We start from the raw sequence: 18,208 nt of genomic DNA, 5'->3' as shown, positions 1-18,208 counted from the left end.
CACGCCACAGATGCTCGTCCAAATTCTTCCCTCAGTGGCCCTCAGCAGATAATAATAATAATAATAATAATAACAATAATAATAATAAAATCAATTTTGAAGAATTGCCTAGTGTCTTCTTAATATTGCCTGCAGATACAGAGACAAACCTGTAGGGGGCAGTGTATATTAACAGTAAGAGGAGTACTTACCTTGCCCTTGAGCCAGGCTGTGGTTGAACTGGTGACAAAAGTTTGAAAATCTGATGGTTCTACACTTAACCACGAGCATGCTTCACCAATTAAGGTTAAGATACACATGCTAAGTAAGTGACCATTTGACCAGATGTCACTTTTTTCCATTTGCTTTTCCACTGTCAACCAAACACAGATTCTGTTGCATGCTTTGTGTAATACTGAAATTCTATCTCCTAATCAATGGGCTGTTCAGTGTGAACAAAGAACCACACGTTTTCTGTGCTGTGGAATCAATGCCAAACATCTGTGTAATCGTAATTGCATTGAATTAACATAACGCTATTCCTGCATGCAATATCATGACTTCCACCACAATAATATTCAATATCAGCTGCGTGGAGGATGAGGTATGCAGGTCTCAGATGAGACATGAAGTGAAAACACTACTTACTGACTGTAATAATTCTCTTAATTGACCGGCTGTTCCCTGTGGTTTATTATCCATTCGCGTTGCAAAGGCCAATGACCTAATTGACCTTTACGATCCTGATAGGCTTTCAGACAGCTATGATGTAACTCAATACGCAGGCACGTTCTCTCAGAAAAATCATTAAAGCTTTTCTTCACACTTCAGTTTTAATAACTGTCAGGTGGTCAAGGGGAGAGGCTGACCCAGAAGATTAAGTAGCGCTGTTCTTTTCCCCTTTGGTTCAAGGCACCATGGAGACTTTTTTTTTTCTTTTTTCCTCTTTTTTTTTTTCTTCCTCAGCTCAGTGTTTATGTTGTTGTTTATCAGTCTATTTCGCGGTGGTTCATTTCAGCCTGTGGTCGAGGTTCCGGGATTGTAAATCTGTTTAATAGTTTGGGGATAATGTGATTATGTTTCTCTGGAGAGCATGAACGGTGCGTTCGACCTCTCCCAGGCATCCAGGGCACAGCAGCCAAACAGGCAAAAAATAAAAAAATAAAATAAACCAATCACATTTTAAAATAAGATCCCAGAGAAAGGTGGACACGCAGAATCAACCTAACTCGGACATCGTAACCTCGCTGACAGCCAATAAACACATCTCAAGTATGGATATAATCAAATCACTGTGTAATCACGCATCAGTGTATTTTATTTATAATGTTCCCAGAACTTGAAATTTTCATATATTTTTTTAGGACTTAATGGACAAATCTAGGCAAAAGCCTACTGCATGCCCACCCACCCACTCACACGTTAACCCCACTCCTGTTTAGTGTCAGGTATTCCCGTGGTGGCAGAAATGCCCTGAGAATTTAACGTCAGGTGATCTAAGCTGTCTGTGTGGGCTCTCCACTTTGCCCTGACACTGTCCCCTCTCGTTAAAGCCCATGAAAGCATCCACTTGTGTTTGCATGCAACACTCACTGTCACTGGACACAGCAGAGAGCGGATGAGAGACAGAGAGAGAAAGAGACTCTTTCTAGAAATCCTGTACTCAGCCTGTCTGCACATGGATTCTTTGTCCTATCTCGTTACTTAGAGACGTGTGCCGCCTTTCACAGGTCGTTAAACGTCCCTCTGTGCATGCCTCAAGGACGTCACAGACATCTCCCCAGTGAATATTTCCACCGCTAATTCCCGAAAAATGTAATTCCACCTGGTAACTAAAAGCCTGCGTCGTCCGTCTATGTAACGTAAAGATATTTATTGTGTGTGTGTGCGTGTGTGTGTGTGTGTGTGTGTGTGTGTGTGTGGGGAGAGGACTATCGAGATGCTTCCGACCTTAGTCGTAACCTTGACAAGCTTCTTTGTCAAGTTCTGACATGAAAAGCTGAGTAAGGTCAGAGAATTGTTGTCAAAATGGCGCGTGAAATACTTTTATTTTGCTGATGTCAGTGTCTCGGGTATGGCATTAGCCCCTCTCCCCGTTCCTGAAAGATGAGTGATCTGCTCTCCAGACTCACCAAGCATAACACAGACCTGCCAATCACAGAGAGTGATGTCTTTCTTTTTTTTTTTTTCTTTTTTGCAAGCCAAGGTCATGCTGACAGGGAAGTCAGGCAGAATACACGACAGAGAGCAAGCAGAGAGTAAACCATCAGCACCCCTCTCTCTCTCTCTCTCTCTCTCTCTCTCTCACTCTCTCTCCCTCTGTGTGTGTGTGTGTGTATACACGTGTGAGGAGATACCAACAAGACTGACCACCTCTGTGTCCCGCCACTTGGCGCTATTGATCTGGGCCTTATCAAATGACTTGCTATACATAATGCAATCAAAAGCCTGGAGTAAAACGCTTGTGCCGTGTATTCTGTAGCCAGAGCTGCGTCAGCCGTGTCATTTGACACACGCAGAGAGGCATGCCCGCAGACTGGAAGGATGAGGACTCAGAAGATGGTTGTCCATCATCGCAAGCCACTCCACTCCACGGCTGACGTTGCATTATGCATGCAGGCCGGCCCCGGGTGACGCGGGAGCTGGATGCCCGTCTTAGTCAAGTTATAGGAATATGAGAGAGAGGGAGAGTAGTCAACCACACTTCATGGTTTGTCTGTGGTCAGAATAGTGGGTCCGAACAGACTGAAAATATTCTAGGGCTTGCTAAAGACATCATTTGTCATGCTTAATCAAATGATGAATTGGTTAACAGGATAGGTTAATACTTTTTAATGCTGAAATCATTTTAAACATGATTTAGACTTCCAAGGCGAGTCAAGGGACTGTCGAGCTCTGAATAACATCTTCAAACGTAAACTGCATCAGAGCAATTAGATATAGCCTTCGCTATGGAGTTAATAACCGTTATTCACTCTCATTCACATTCATCTATTTTTCCATTCCCATTTAACTCTTTTAACATGATGTCTGAGAGAGGAAGCTTGATTTCCTCTCCATTTATCAGGTAAAATCCACATTACTGTCTCTCATACAGTCATTACTGTAATATATGAGCCAAAGGCACTAACTGAAGCCAAGTCTTAGCCTGGTGAATTTTTTATGAACTCAGCAGTTGACTCGGTAGTAGTGAGGGGGCACAAGGTTAAGCTGTGAGATTCTGACTGATGGAGGTTCATTTTTGTAAAGAGAAATCAAAGAACAAAACGAAACATGTCAGCTCTCTTAAAGAGGCCTGTTTACTTCCAGGTGCTTATTTTCCGGGAACTAATTGCGGGCGGTTTGTGTCCATACTGGAAGTTATTTTTACTGTATTCAGAGCAGCGCTCTCAATCTTTCTGACACAAACCTATTTTAAACATCTCCCTGGGCGAAGGCTTGAGAGAGAACGAGAGAGAGAGAGAGAACAAGAGAGAGAGAGAGAGAGAGAGCGGCAGATATGGAGGTAAAAGAGAGTCACGTTCACTTTGTGTTAGAAAGGTGATGTAATTTCAGCTGCTCTAAAAAAGGGCTTCTCTAGCGAGCTGCAGAAAACCCACAGCAGTGCAGTGTTACTGTATCTGACTAAAGTGGGGGGGGGGGGGCCTCTTTATCAAAGATGACTGTACATGTCTTCCTTTTCTAAAGAGCTTTTTAAAAGCATGACAGACCTGCAAGAGTTCAAATAAATACCTGAACATATCCCTAACAATGTGTCCTATATGTATTTGATTGTTTCATATTTGAGATCTTTGTTGAATCTGCTTAAATAGATTTGTTAAACCTAGCTTAATTGTTGCTTAAATAGAGCTTATTAATTAAATTTGATACGAACTCATTTACCTCTCTAGGGTGGCTAATGATGAAGGGTGTCAGGTCAGAAAAATGAATGAGCAGTCAGTTTTTTGATCAATGGGTTACTATTTTATAACAGGGAAACTCTTAACAGGAGTGATCTCCCTGAAACCATGTTAATTTCATTAACCATAATTGTCCGTCCCACTGTAATAGAAAAAAGCACCTTCTCTGTAATTGAAGACACAAGTCAAACACAGATATTTAACAGTACAAGGGCGTTTCCTTCTCTCTGATGAAAATCATCGTAGCCTCTCACAGCAGACAGCTCCACATCATCAATAATTGAATTTGTGTGAAGACATTAGCTTGGCTGGACTATCATTCTAACCAAGGTCACTCCCCGTGGCAGAGAGCGATGACCGCTGTCCGCGGCTCTCGTCCACGCCCGGCGGACGGACGGGGTGCGGCCGCGCCCTGATTTATGACGCCTCTGACACTCACAGGATATGGACCCTCATGTCACTAACACAGATTTTCATGGGCCAGTCATCAAATACACACACTGCTATCTGTGTTCAACCGGATGACAAAGCATAGTCCCAATGCATATGTGCATATGTTTGTATGTATGTGTATATATGTATAGACACACACACACACACATATACACACACAATCCATCAACTTCTGCAGAAATTCACATCATAATTTGTTTGTAAGCAGCTGAACTCACTTACCCAAAGGCAAGGCTTTTGGGAGTGTATAAATGTATCAGATATCATTGCCTAGTGGAATACTCTTAGCATAACGATCCATGCTATATGACCTAAGTAAATGTATCAAAAATAGAGGTTTCAGATTATGGTGTTTGCTGCGAACTTCAAACCAAACAGGAAACACTGCCATATTTCGTAAACGATTGCCAGTTCAGTTCTTCCACGGACGACTAAGGGGATGTTGAGTGACTAAGTGCTATGTTAATGACATTTGCTACTCACTATAAAGGGGGGAAATGTTAAAAGGATATTCAGGCTCATGGAAAATTACTCTTTTCAGTCATAAGAAAATCTACTCAAGAAAATCAGTGTGGGAAATAGAGGCATAACAAACTAAGTGACAAACATTGCAGCCATTTTCGCTGAATATCAACCCCCTGAACAAAATACGCTGAAAACATTTCAAGAGCTTGATTATTTGCAGTTTCCATAGAACGCTCTGACTCCACGACCGTCATTTTAAAGTACCCTAAAGCGCCGGCTGCACACACTAGTTGTAAGAGGAAAGTTGAATCGAAGGACAGAAAGGTGTTGATTGTTAGCATGTGACGGTACTTTGCGAACCCGAGACGGCGTGACCGTGTGAAACGCCTGTCCGTACGACAGAGTTACTCCGTCCTTCTCTGCCTGGTACATCTGGACACAACCCACTCCATTACAAGACAGAATGACTAATTAATGGCAAGTGACACTATTTTATAAGTATCCATTACTCCACGGCCCATGGGTATCATAATGTATTCAGACTGGACAGACGTGGAGTCAGTCTTCATCACTTATTAATTCCTACTCAGCAGTAGTGTTTAAGAAAGTGCGTCTCTCCTACACCTCGCCAGTGCTTCGCAGGCTTTTTATCCACACTCCACAGGCCGCAGGGCTATCCTGATCAAACAGGCTGTGAGCCTACATCCGATAGGCATGGAGGTTTGTCTGAGGCCGAACTGAAAACCAAATTCAACAAAAGAAAAATTATTTGAATTTTCATGAGTGGGATAGTCGAGGTTCTTATCACGAGGTTAAACAAATATGTGACGCCCCCCCCCCCCCCCCCCCAACTGAGTCCTTTGCATTCAAATGGATTTCAGACTCAGATTGACACAAGTTGAAAGTATCCTATTGCTGTATTGACTGTTTCCTCCCGGTGGGATGTATGACTGACTAATCTATAAGATTCAGTGACCCAAAAATGAAACAGAAAGAGGTAACTCGAGTCACGACTCGCTAACCACAAATAACCTCGCATCTTGAGGAATGGCAGCAGTGCACTGGTGTCAACGCTTTGTCATCCAGGGGGTAGTTTGTCTCCTCAGATAGGAGTTTACACTGTAAGCGGCTGATGGATGAGATATCCCTTTTTTAAAGTTAGTGTGTGTGTGTGTGTGTGTGTACAGTTTGTGCTTCCACGCATGCACGAGAGAGAGAGAGAGAGAGAAACGGCTTCCGTGTCGGATGTGCCAGATTAGTCTCTCAGGGCCACCAGAGTCCTTCAACTTCTCACCCTGGCCTCCAAGGCAGCTCTGAAGGACAGAAACGGAGACGGGAGGAGGATGAGCTTCCTGCGCTCACAAATCCTCGCCTTTTGGGACACTCTGGGCTCCCTCATGTCAGGCCGATGGGACCACGTAGTGAATGGCTGAGTTTTAATCCCCGATGACACGAACACCCTCGACGGGTCACTTTCATAACGCGCTCCCTTATTTACGTGCACCTAAGCTTTCATGCAACTCAGAAATAATAAACCGTATAGGAGGATGAAAGGTTGATACTAATCAGTTTCCCTATTTCTAGCATTTTACTTGGAATTATATAACAAATAATCCACAAATAATCAGTCGGATATTACCCTGGTGTTTACCCTCTGTCTCTGAGCCCTCCGATTCTGGACTCAGTTTTGAAAAGAGAATGATATCGAACAGTACCCCAAAGTGGCACGTAAGAAACAAGCAGTAGAAGTCAGGTTAACTCATGTTTGTTTGTTACAAGGTGGATATTCAGGCAAGGAAGAAAACACAACCTGTTCTCGAGCTCTGTTCTTATAATCTCATACTTCGAACAGCTGATTGAACTGCAGCTCAAAGCAAGAGTAAGAGACTAAAACAGTATTAAAAAAGTAACAAATCAGTTAGTGTAGCGTGATCTGAAAACACCAGGCTCTGCAACTTACAGTGCCAAAACACCAGCATGAACCTGTAAAACACTGTCAATCTGCATATCAATCACTAACAAAAATAATAATAATAATAATAACATCGTAAAGCTCATAAAACTTCAGGCAACCGACAGTCTCAAATCTAAACAATTAAGCACCAAAACAAAAGCAATTCCAAAGAGCCACCCATTGTGTAAAAATACCTATAAATATACATGTAAAACATATAGATATGGGTTCTTAATTTATTGAGTTTTGTTTCTGTGGTGGTCAGTAGCATTGGATTTTTTTGAGCTATTGCAGCGTTTTGTTGTTGTTGTTCTTGTTGTTGTTGTTGTTTGTTTTTTGTTTTGTTTTATTTTGTTTTGTACAGTCCAGGGGTGGCAGGACATTGGCTGGACATCAGAAAGGCTACAGAACCTCTTCCAGAACCTTCTCTTGCTTGTGCCTGAGGTGTGATGCTGCCCCCAGGTTTCTGTGTTTATGTTTTCTTTTTCCGTTCCATCTCAGCTTGGCACACTGAGCTTTATGCTGACTCACTGACTGGTGGAATCAGTCATCGGGTTTGGGGCCTGGGGTGACGGAGAGGTGAAGGGGAAAATTCGAGGTGGCTGGTGCCACTGAGGCCTGGCCTGAAAAGAGGAGACGGGGAGGTGTCTTTGGCAGGCTCAAGACGGGCAGAGTCTCTCGGTGCAAGGCAGCTCTCAGTGGATATCTCCTGCTATATCAAATTCAATGTCAAACTGGGGGCCCTGCATTAGGGCTTTAATATTGCAATTACGAGGTTTGATTAGACACCTGCAGTAAATTCTGTCGCGGAGATCGGGGGACAGTCAGACAGAGCCAGAGCCGCCAAAGCGGGTTTGATGGATACAAGCCACAGATGTCCTGCTGAGATTGGGCCGTCAGATGCTTGGCCACAAGGGGAGCACCTTGTCCTAATGAAACATAAAACCTGCTGTTAATCGGGCCGTCCTGCTTATCAGAGTGAGCAGAGCCGTTCCCTCTGAATCACCACGCACCAGCCCACCCACCCCCAGGCTCTGCCTACCCACCAGCCCTTGGCTTTGAACAGGCTCTGGAGCCCTCAGTTTGAACAAAAACAGACTTTTAAATGAGTTGAGCTATCAGGGGATTACTAATATCCCTCCTTTTCGCCACACTGTCACCCACACATTACGCAACACAAGGACACAGGCTTCAACTGGGCCCTGTTAAAAGAGCAGTTGTCCTGTAACAATGTTTGTCCTGCTAAATGCATGGGAAGAAGAGGAGTGTTATCATTAATGGCCAAAATATATAAAAATGTTAAATGATAAGGATTAATCCTTTTCCAGTCATTGCTCTTTTGAAGAATTCGCAACAATATTAATCGATTAAATCACATCACACCAACATTCACAACAAAACAATTATCACTTTTTTCAAAAGGATTGTAAAAAGAAAATACAAAAGGCAAAAATATACTTGCCTTTTTGTCTCACATGTGTAATATCTTTTTTTTTTTAATTTAAAAACATTTAAAACCGATTAAATTGTATAACTGCTGAAACAGGGGAAACATCCCAGATAACGAGGGTATAAACTACATTTGAAGCAGATGCCTCCAAACAGATTCTCTTAATTAGTTAAATGATTGCCTTCTCATCATGCCTTTGGGGTAGGATAAAAATGAGGGGAGGACCAGTCACTCAGTATTTTGGCTGCTGTGGCCAGAGGAAGAGATTTCAGTGAAATCCAAACTGGCGATTGGTCAGTCTAACTGTAGCCCCACAACTTGGAGGTGGGGATAAGAACATATGGTTGAGAGATGGAGTTGGAGGCAAAGGAGAAATGCCATAAATATGATGAAGAGAGTATCTATCCATGGGATGAATAAAGTGTCTATCTATCTATCTATCTATCTATCTATCTATCTATCTATCTATCTATCTATCTATCTATCTATCTATCTATCTATCTATCTATCTATCTATCTATCTATCTATCAAGTGAGAGGGGGAGGATAGATACAGCACTTGAATACTGTGGTTTGATTGGTGTTGGGAGACCAAAGCATCTTCAAATCCCTCCTCCAGAATTCTCATTAGGACCTTCACCAAAGGTGATGCTGGCATGCAGGTTAGCTGGGGTCACTTCTGGCTAAACATGCACATTCCTTGCCAAGTAATGTCTGGGCATTGGTTCAAGAAGTGTCACAAAAAGAGACAAGCAACACTGAATCAGCTGACTGCAAATATCAACCTAGGGCCTAAGCAAACACCTCCGTCAAGAACAGCCCATTGAAAACTTCACAGAAAAGTACACTTATGGTCAGATTGCAGTGCACCAACCCTATACAGCACATGAAAATGCATGTTCATGGGTAAAATGGGACAATGAGCACAAGCAGTGGACCACCCATCAGTGGACAGACATTCGTGCAGTTAGATGAGTCAGCCATTGTTCTCAACAAATGGTTGAGTGCGTCATGTGTGGAGCACGGCAGGCAAGTGCATGTTTCCCACTGTGACAAGTTCTGGTGGCTCTGTGGTGGTGTGATGTGCATTTTCCTGGCATGGTTCAGGTCAGCCCATGCCCTCAGAGGGCAAAGTCAATGACAAAACAATACAAAGCTCTTCCAAACTATCGCTGTCAACCTATGGTAAAACGTTACTGTCTTGGTAATGGTATCTTCCTGGATGAACACATGCCTATCCACACGGCATGAACGTTTATTGAATTGCTTGGCGAATGCTGAACCGATGCAGGCTAAACCATACAGCAGACACACACAGCTCATTGGCCAGACCTGAACCCCCAGCCTAATTTATGAGATCTCAACACAACTTATAAGATGTGCTGTCCGAGATGGCACTGAGAACAAAACACCAAACGATGGAATTTATTGTGGGGGACCGGTGTGACATCCTTTATACAAAGCTCCAGACACCTATAGCATCTATGCTATGATGCACTTAAGATGTTCTGGGTGCTCACTGGGGCCCAGGAGCCTATCAAAAACACTTTGCACTGGTGTTTTTCCTTTACCTTGGCATTTTTGCGTAGAATACGGGGGTTGGGTTTAAACAGATGGAAAGTAATCAGATAAAAGTATCGCAGTGTGTCAGGGTCTAGTGGAAACAGTAGTGTAGGAAGAGATCAGAGAATCACAGTCCATAACACAACAACTCTGCCAGCTGGCACAAATCCAGTCCACTCAGCCAACGCTCCTGGTTTAAAGATGTAGGCACAGTGCAAGCAAACAGTGTCAGAAACAACAATGCGCAACTGACACAAAGGACATAACACAATACACATTGCCAGCAGACAAAGGTTACATCAAACAGGCTCCCAAACAAATACAAATGGATCCACATAAAAGCAACAAGCCAACACCATCACCTAGCAGCTCTGCACACAGCAAATAGGACTGCAACAAAGTCACGCTGTCATTTAGCATACAAGTAAAACATTCAACCAACAAGCACATTTGAGGATGACACATATACACGTAATGATATACACTTCAGATAATTCAACAACAGATTCATGTCTAACATAATCCTGGCTGTCCATTTCCGACTAACAAACCCAAACAATACATTGACAAAACACATCGGCATTACGGCCCCAAAAGGTCCACTCACAGACACCACAAACAAAACAGGAAACCGCCACTTCCGGGTAATACTCAAGGTAAACAAGTGTGGCATTACGACAGCACACACATCTCAGTTACGGAGTGTGTAAGTGATAGTGCCCATCCATCCTAAGACACACACACACACACACAAAAACTAGTTTACTTCAGGATGACAGGTATAAGTGCCTTCGCTTAGCTTTCTGCCAAATGACTGAGGAAACAATGTCACAATAACTTGATAAGAGAAACCACTTATCTTTCCCTTTATGCTACAATGACAATGCCTCCTTGACCATGTAATCGAGGTAGTGCACGACTGGTTGGCAGAGGTCTGTCTGCACAGTGGACGTGAGCGCAGCTGATCTGATTAATTATGTTAGTCATGCAGAAATGAAAGAGAGGGTAGAATTTAATTAAGTTCCCACAACTGAATTATCACTAGCGTTGACAGTTGTATGTTCCTGCAGTCTGGGTTGAATGAGTGATGAATGCACCTCTTTGAACTGTAGTAACCTCCAGAGATAACCAAGGGCCGTGGTTTAGTGTCCCCACCCCGCCATCTACCAGCAACACACTCTCTACAACCCATTAAACTGTTAGCCTCCAGGCCCTGTGACACCAAACCATTCATCAGCTCTGTCTCTGATCCTGTTTGTTGCTTAGACCACAACTACCTGAGCAGTAATATTGTACCTGACTACACAATGTTAAACATGATGAGCATAGAGACTGTTTCCTCCAATCAGAACCCATATTTCACTCCCAACATTCATAAACAAACATACACATGCGCGCGCGCGCGCACACACACACACACACACACACACACACAGGAAGGAACTTCAAGTAACATTAAACCTTGAGGACAAATACCTCCCACTAGCATGATTAGATTCCACGCTCACAGCAACGGAAACACAGAATAAACACCACACACACACACACACACACACACACACACACACACACAAACAAACAATTTAACAGTTTAACATGCATATAGCTATATGAAAACTGAAAATGAAAAAATGAGGTGAACATGTATGAGTGACCACAAAAATCGTATAGACAGTATGTAACAGTAATAACTTAGTAATAAGTAATTAATCTTGCTGAGTTACTTATCCATGTGTTCGAGATTAGTGGGGACACTTTTGAAAACCCAATATTAGGATGCTATACCTAATTTATTTTTCATGTCCTTTAGGTCTAGCTACTGTGACAGGGAAACTCCTCCTGTCCGTAGTTACAGGGAGGACACAGGGTGGGCGAGGCTCAGACCTCTCTCCTATGTTGGGGGAAAGCACTTGACTGCAGTCGTGGTGTGAGCGTCAAAAGGACTTTCCAGAATGAACGTGCCGAGCGGTGGCGTCCTAGACATTACAGATTTTAAACCACGCTGACAGCATTTCTCAAAGGAATGGATGAAATTCTTTCATTCACTCAGAAATATGGGACATTACATAATCTTTAACACTTTTCTCAAATAACCTGCACTTGAAAACACACTTGACAACACAATCATTTTTTTTAAACGACGCGTTCGTCTCCGTCAAAATGGAAAGAAAGAAGACGTGGATTTTTTCATGTGACCGTATGACATTCCACTTTTTAACGCATCAGTATTTTAAGTCCTTGATGGTTTGCTTTCTGTTTTTGTCCGCCAGTGCTGAGAACTGTCCCTTGTCCTGCACCTGCATCCGAAGTACAGCGACCGTTACCTGTCTTGACTCGCCAGAAATCGAACTGCCCCTCGTCGTGTCCCAGTGGACCCACACATTAATTCTCAGAGGGAACAATGTCACCACTATACCAGAGGGCGCGTTCTCCAAAAATGGGACAGAATTAGGACTATTGACTCTCCTTCTGACTGGAAACAACGTACAGGTAATCGAAGCTTACGCTTTTGCCGGGCTCCCACATCTTCTCCATTTAGATCTCAGCTACAATAATTTGATGGTAATTTCAGCTATGGCATTTGGAGGGTTGAGGGAGCTGCGTTATCTGTACCTGAATAACACGCTCGCGATTTCAGGCGCGAGGCAGCTTTCAAGTGCGCTGTCATCGGAAAGTTTGCAAAGTCTTCAGAGACTGGAATTATCTGGAAACGGTTTAAAAGCAATTCCCATCTCCAGGTTTGACATTTTTAATTTGAATGCACTGGTACTAACAAATAATTCTATCGAGGCCATAGGAAAAAACAATGTGTCGAGTTTGAGTGAATTCAAGAAAATAAGACTATATTTATCTCAGAATCCTTTCAAATGCAGCTGCGAACTGGAGCCGTTTTATTACTGGCTAAAAAACGGCTCTCAGTGCCCTGATTCGAGTCGCGTGCTCTGCGCGCAACCGGAGGCGAGGAGGGGAACACCCGTAGAGAAACTTCGAAGGGAGGACGTGGACTGCATAAACCCGGAGTTAGAAGCTGTCTCATATGTGTTTCTTGGCATTGTGCTGGCTCTGATTGGAGTTGTGTTTCTTATGGTTTTGTACTTGAACAGAGGCGGTATCAAAAGATGGCTTAACAACATCAGAGAAGCGTGCCGTGACCAGATGGAAGTATATCATTACAGATACGAACAGGACTCTGATCCCAGATTGGCTAATGTAGCCGTTTAAGCAAACATGCAGGAACATATGCCGCGATTACCTGTTTGACATCGGTTTATTAAATCCTGTATAGTATTACCCCATAACTTTTAATCATCACTGAAAACACACAGCTTGCTAAAAATAGAAAAGTGACGTTGTCAATCAGCCCCTTAGTGTAAAAACTGGTACTGGTTTGAATATATGTTAGTTTGAAAACATAATGAGTAGACTTCAGGTTTTGATTAACGTCAATATATTTTATCTACAGTTGTTTGAAAACAAAAATCAAAATAAAAAGATATAACCAGCAAGATATATTAATGTTATTATTATTTATGGAATGATATGTTATGATATGATATGATATGATATGATATGATATGATATGATATGATATGATATGATATGGAGTCCCCTAGTTTTAACTGGCAAAGTGATAGTATGCCTTGTACAGAAGGCAGGTCATTTAAGTCTGTCAAGGAGATCCAAAGGCAGGAGAGACACAAATCATCAGTTTTGACTTGTATTGGATGTATTTAGTCAATGTAAGGGTGAATGCAGCGTTGTGTTTGTGAGACACATTGCTGTTTTTTTTTTTGTTTTGTTTTTTTACACTGGTTTGTACACTGTGCCAAGTCTTTAGAGAGGAGTTGCTGACTCCTTGTGATGATCAACAAGATAGCCCATGAACTTTATTTCAATCCAGTACCGTTCACCTGTCAGTGTACATAAGAACTAGAGGCTGCAAAGCATTTTACATTGAAGTCAGTACATATTTACATACGGTCCCCATTCAGTGTAGTGTGTAAAATGAACGAACATCTGTATAAAAATGGTGTTATATGCTCAATAGTTGTATGCTCAACTTTTTTGTATGAGAATGAACTGCATCCATAATAAACCATTCAAATATCAAGCTTAGTCCACCTCTTCTTTTGTCTTGTTCCTCGACAAGAAGAAACGTTTGCTTTGTTGGGCAGTTTTCCTTAAAAAAAAAAAGGGAATCCAAAGGTATTTCAGTTTTACAGTGAAACAAAACAGAAAGTTTTACACAAAATTAATTTTCACTAGTAAGTAACCACAGACTCCTGCTGAAAAAAATTTCTCAGAATTAACATCTTTGGAGTATGTCATCGAAGCCTCAAAGCCAACATGTCATTTTGACTGGTCCCAGAAGAGATTCCCAGTGCCAAGTGGTTTTCAAATAACACTCAGTGACAGAGCTATCTGTACATATTACTGATGGGGGGGCGGAGACAATTTGCTGCTAATAAAAGAACTGTGACATGGCTAAAGATGAATCTCCTCCATAATTATAGGAAAAATGGGATTAATCTCGACCGTGCTGTGACTAAGAGCAAGGCTGCGTTTAGGTCCCTATAAATCCTGACACTCTTCGCCTGCTTCATTTGGCCATTTTAATTAACAGGCTCTAGACGACAGGGTGTCTGATTTTAATGGCAAGGTCAAACGGGCGTGAATGCCATGTCTGAGGGGTTTTGCTGAGTGTACAGAACATTATGGTACTATTCACCCGCACCTGCACCGTATGTGCGTGGATGTGTGTCTGTGTGTGTGTGTGTGTGTGTGTGTGTGTCTGTGTGTGTGTGCGTGTGTGTGTCTGTGTGTATACTGTATATATGAGTCATAGTAAGATTTTGCGTACGAAGATAGCAGACTTCATCTGAGAGCATTATTTCTTCTGAGGTTAAGTTTCTAGCAATCTGTCCCTTCGTGATTTGACATTGATTTTGTTGGGTATGACTAGGGTACCCTTAAGAATTTTACTGTAGTTTTAGTATTGCAGAACTGAATTTGTCGCAGGAAAGATAAAACAGCTGCAGTCATGTTGAGCTAATGAAAGGGGAAGCCGAGGAAGAAAATGAGAGGACCAAAATCAAATCCACTTCGGAAATTACTATTTAATTACACTTGCGACTACTGTTGGTGATTGGGCAGTTGCGAGTGAAGTTTAAGAGGGAAACAAGCCAATCGGCATTCTTTTGGAATACTCTGACTTACTTTTTGCCTGCCTACAATCACGGGCACCTCTTTAGCATACGTTGTCCCACACAGACCTCTGCCTCCCAGTACACTGGCCCTCTGATTCAGAACAAGCTTTGCCTTGCAAATTACTTCAGCCAGCCCAGTGACTTTTTCATATGAGGGAGGACAGAACAGATGACAACTAAAGCAGAAAAAGAGTGAAGGCAAGCAGAAAAGGAGAAAAATCCATAGAAATTGAGTAATTTTTCTATTATTGTAGGTTTAGCCTTTTGTGCACTTCTGGCCTTGTGTCACCTTTTTTCTCCATAGTTCTGGGTCATTCAGCCATTGCAATTCCATATTATTAGTTGAGCACCGCTCTCAGAGTAGAATCTGCCAGTCACAGTTTCACATTGTCATGTCAGAGACGACAATTTAATGAAAGTAACTGTTGATGTTGAATGTTCTATAGTGATGTCGGACATTTTGGTCGCATATGACCTAAAATCCTCCATACGTTTGATGGTCTTTTGACAAAGTCAAGAACTGTGTTCACAGTTGAAGCTAAATCTAAAGTTATGTTCTAATGTGAAAGAAATCAAGGTCATTCTTACACCCTAGTGTTAAGAAAGCTCAGGCAAATCTCACCTTCAAAAAAAAGTTTTTTCTTTTACATAATAGGAGATGGTGTATTGTGGTAACCATTGGACTGTCGATTTGCACTGTATCTTGAACTGCATGCATTTGTCTGAGACGAGATATTCGGTTTAATTGTTGTTCATTTGGGAGGAAGGAGAAGAGGGACACAAGGCTGTTCTCTAGAGTAGCACATTACAGCTGCAATAACAAAAATGTTTTCTTTTCCGCTCTCCAATTAACTCTCATTAAGGTCAATAGAGAAGTTTTCTGTTTTTTTCTCTTTTTTCTTTCTTTTTTTGGTTGTTGTTGTTGGTGGTGGTTATGATCAGCAAGGAGGTCCCAACAGGGACAGCTAAAATCCAGTTAAGCATTAAGGAATGCTAGTTAACGCAAAAGTTAATTAACCCCAAGATTACTTTATTGTCAAGGGTGATGCAGTCGTGCATTGGTTGTCTCCTCAGTGGAATACAGACCACAAAGATTATGCAGTCTTAAAACTGTGGAAATGTAACCACTCTAATGGAAAAAGAAATTTAAGCATGGTTTAAGTATTTTGACAGGGACAAAAAATTTTACTGAAAGACTTTCTTGGTTTTGAGTTTGCAACCGTGAACTAACAACTGTTTTCCTTCGCAACTAGAAATGAAAAAATCTTCGTCACAGAACTGGTGTGTGTGTACAGATTTTCTGTGCACTTTGGTGCTTGATTTATTGATTATGACTTTAAAGATTAAAGCACTGAACTGTAATGATAGTGCCAATCGCCAGTCACAAGACGAAGAGGACTCCCTACCCTGGGTCCCTTTTGGCAGTGTGACTGAAATAACCAATCCAGAAAAATACTGCAGAAAGATTCCCACTCAAAGATAAAAAGCCAGGATGCATAGGCAAAATAACCACACCAAGTCAAACAGCTTGGTTTCACACACTTTTCTCATTTGTCCTGTATCTTTTTTTTATCATGTCAAGCTGCTAGTAAAGGAGGACTTTTTGTATCTTGGCCTCTGATTTTCGTGACCACGTATATTGACCTTGCATATTTACAAACTTTCTTTTCTTACGCTCCAGTCATTACATCTATATTCTCTCACACCATCATTACCAACATCATACATGGTCATAAGTCCGTCATCACTTACCTACATTTTAACATCAGACACATCAAATTCTCTGTCACCACATGGGTGATTCATATGACTCAGTGAAGCCTGAAATGACATCAGTTCTCTAGGATTATTTAATTTAGTAATATTCCTCTGTTCAATTTGAATTATTTCGGTTTCACCAAACTGCTTGACCTTCTCCAAATTCTGAATCACGAATAACAGCCAGTTGTACAAAATTCAGTCACTTTGAAGTTTTTTTCACATGTTATAATTGCTTCTGAAGAAAGGTCTTCTCTCTGAAAAAAAAAAAAACACTTGTGAAGATTAATTAGCTTGCTCTAAGGACTAAACACTACTTTGTTTACACGCCAGTTTCCAATAGGTTCATTACTTAGTACACCCTTGAGATGCGAACAGGACCAAGCTAATTAGCACGGCACCTCAGAGGGCAAAAGTGTAGTCTATACAATGACTTCAGTTTCTAAATTCTGTCACAAGAAAACATTCCCTTTTTCTGAGTTGACAGGTTGTTTTGGCATTACACTGAACAGCTGGTACTGGATGGGAGTGATGCATCAAACTTTCTTTCTTTCTTTCCTTCTGTTTTTTTTTTTTGTGGCATGCAGTTCACGTTTAAAGAAATCTTAATGCTTAACAATAACCGTCTGCAATGCACAAATCTGTTCAGTTCTCATGGTTTAGCACACTGTGCCCCTGTTACTATATGCTGTAAATCACATTATTATCATTAAAGATGAATGAATAATATGGTGCTAATAACGCCAACGCCACGGGTTTGATACCCGTACATGCCAGCCTGTTTTGTCGGCTCGTTGGTCTAGGCGTATGATTCTCGCTTCGGGTGCGAGAGGTCCCGGGTTCAATTCCCGGACGAGCCCCTTGGCTGGGCTGGGCTGGCCAGCTTGGGTTTAACTGCATTTTGTTGGCTTTGTACCTGTACTCTGCACAATGACAATAAAGTTGACAGTAAAGTTGAATCTGTCCAATATACATGTTGAAACAGTTCAAAAATCGGACACCCCCCCCCCCCCCCCCCCCTTTACTGACCATTTAGCCATCTCACAGTTTCAGCGTACCTTTTACCTGAGCATGAAAGAAGGGTGCTTTAAATATAAAAACAATTAAGAAGAGTGAGGTTGTATGGAATAAGGCGATGATTCAAAAAAGGAGGGTGGTCCAATTCTTGCTCTTACACACAGACAAGGCAGCATTCCAAGGTCAGGTTGACAAACCTCGTTCTTCAACGAAACTTAGAAACAATGTCCAAATGTTCTGAAAAATATGCTAAACATGCCTAACATGAAGACATTGCTCTTAATCAAAGGGTCAAAAAGGGGCAAGTTACAATGCAATCAAACTCTTTGCCTGTAGTAAACTGAGGTTTACTGTGGTAAACAGATGTTTACTCATTTGGATTCATGATATATTAATGACAATGTCTCTGGGACAAGATGAAAAATACAGAGCTTAGGACATACAGGAATTTCCTGGCAAATAA

General features: G+C 41.8%; 1 protein-coding gene and 1 non-coding gene across 2 annotated transcripts; both read left to right on the top strand.

Moving 5' to 3' along the window:
• The first annotated feature begins 12,004 nt into the window (after nt 1-12,004).
• tpbgl (trophoblast glycoprotein like) lies at nt 12,005-12,985 on the top strand. The gene has a single exon (XM_030792278.1). It carries the CDS (start codon nt 12,005-12,007, stop codon nt 12,983-12,985), a length of 981 nt encoding a protein of 326 aa, XP_030648138.1.
• Nucleotides 12,986-17,516: 4,531 nt separating this feature from the next.
• Nucleotides 17,517-17,588, top strand: trnap-cgg (transfer RNA proline (anticodon CGG)). The gene has a single exon. It is a non-coding gene; the product is annotated as a tRNA-Pro (tRNA).
• Nucleotides 17,589-18,208: the final 620 nt, after the last annotated feature.

This window comes from Chanos chanos, chromosome 15 (assembly GCF_902362185.1).
Source record: "Chanos chanos chromosome 15, fChaCha1.1, whole genome shotgun sequence".
NCBI lineage: Eukaryota > Metazoa > Chordata > Actinopteri > Gonorynchiformes > Chanidae > Chanos > Chanos chanos.
The sequence above is the reverse complement of the archived record's forward strand: the minus strand, read 5'-3'. Positions and strand labels throughout refer to the sequence as shown.

What these genes read in the sequence shown, in the direction of transcription:
- tpbgl (XM_030792278.1), top strand. Translation starts at nt 12,005, where the DNA reads ATGGTTTGCTTTCTGTTTTTGTCCGCCAGTGCTGAGAACTGTCCCTTG.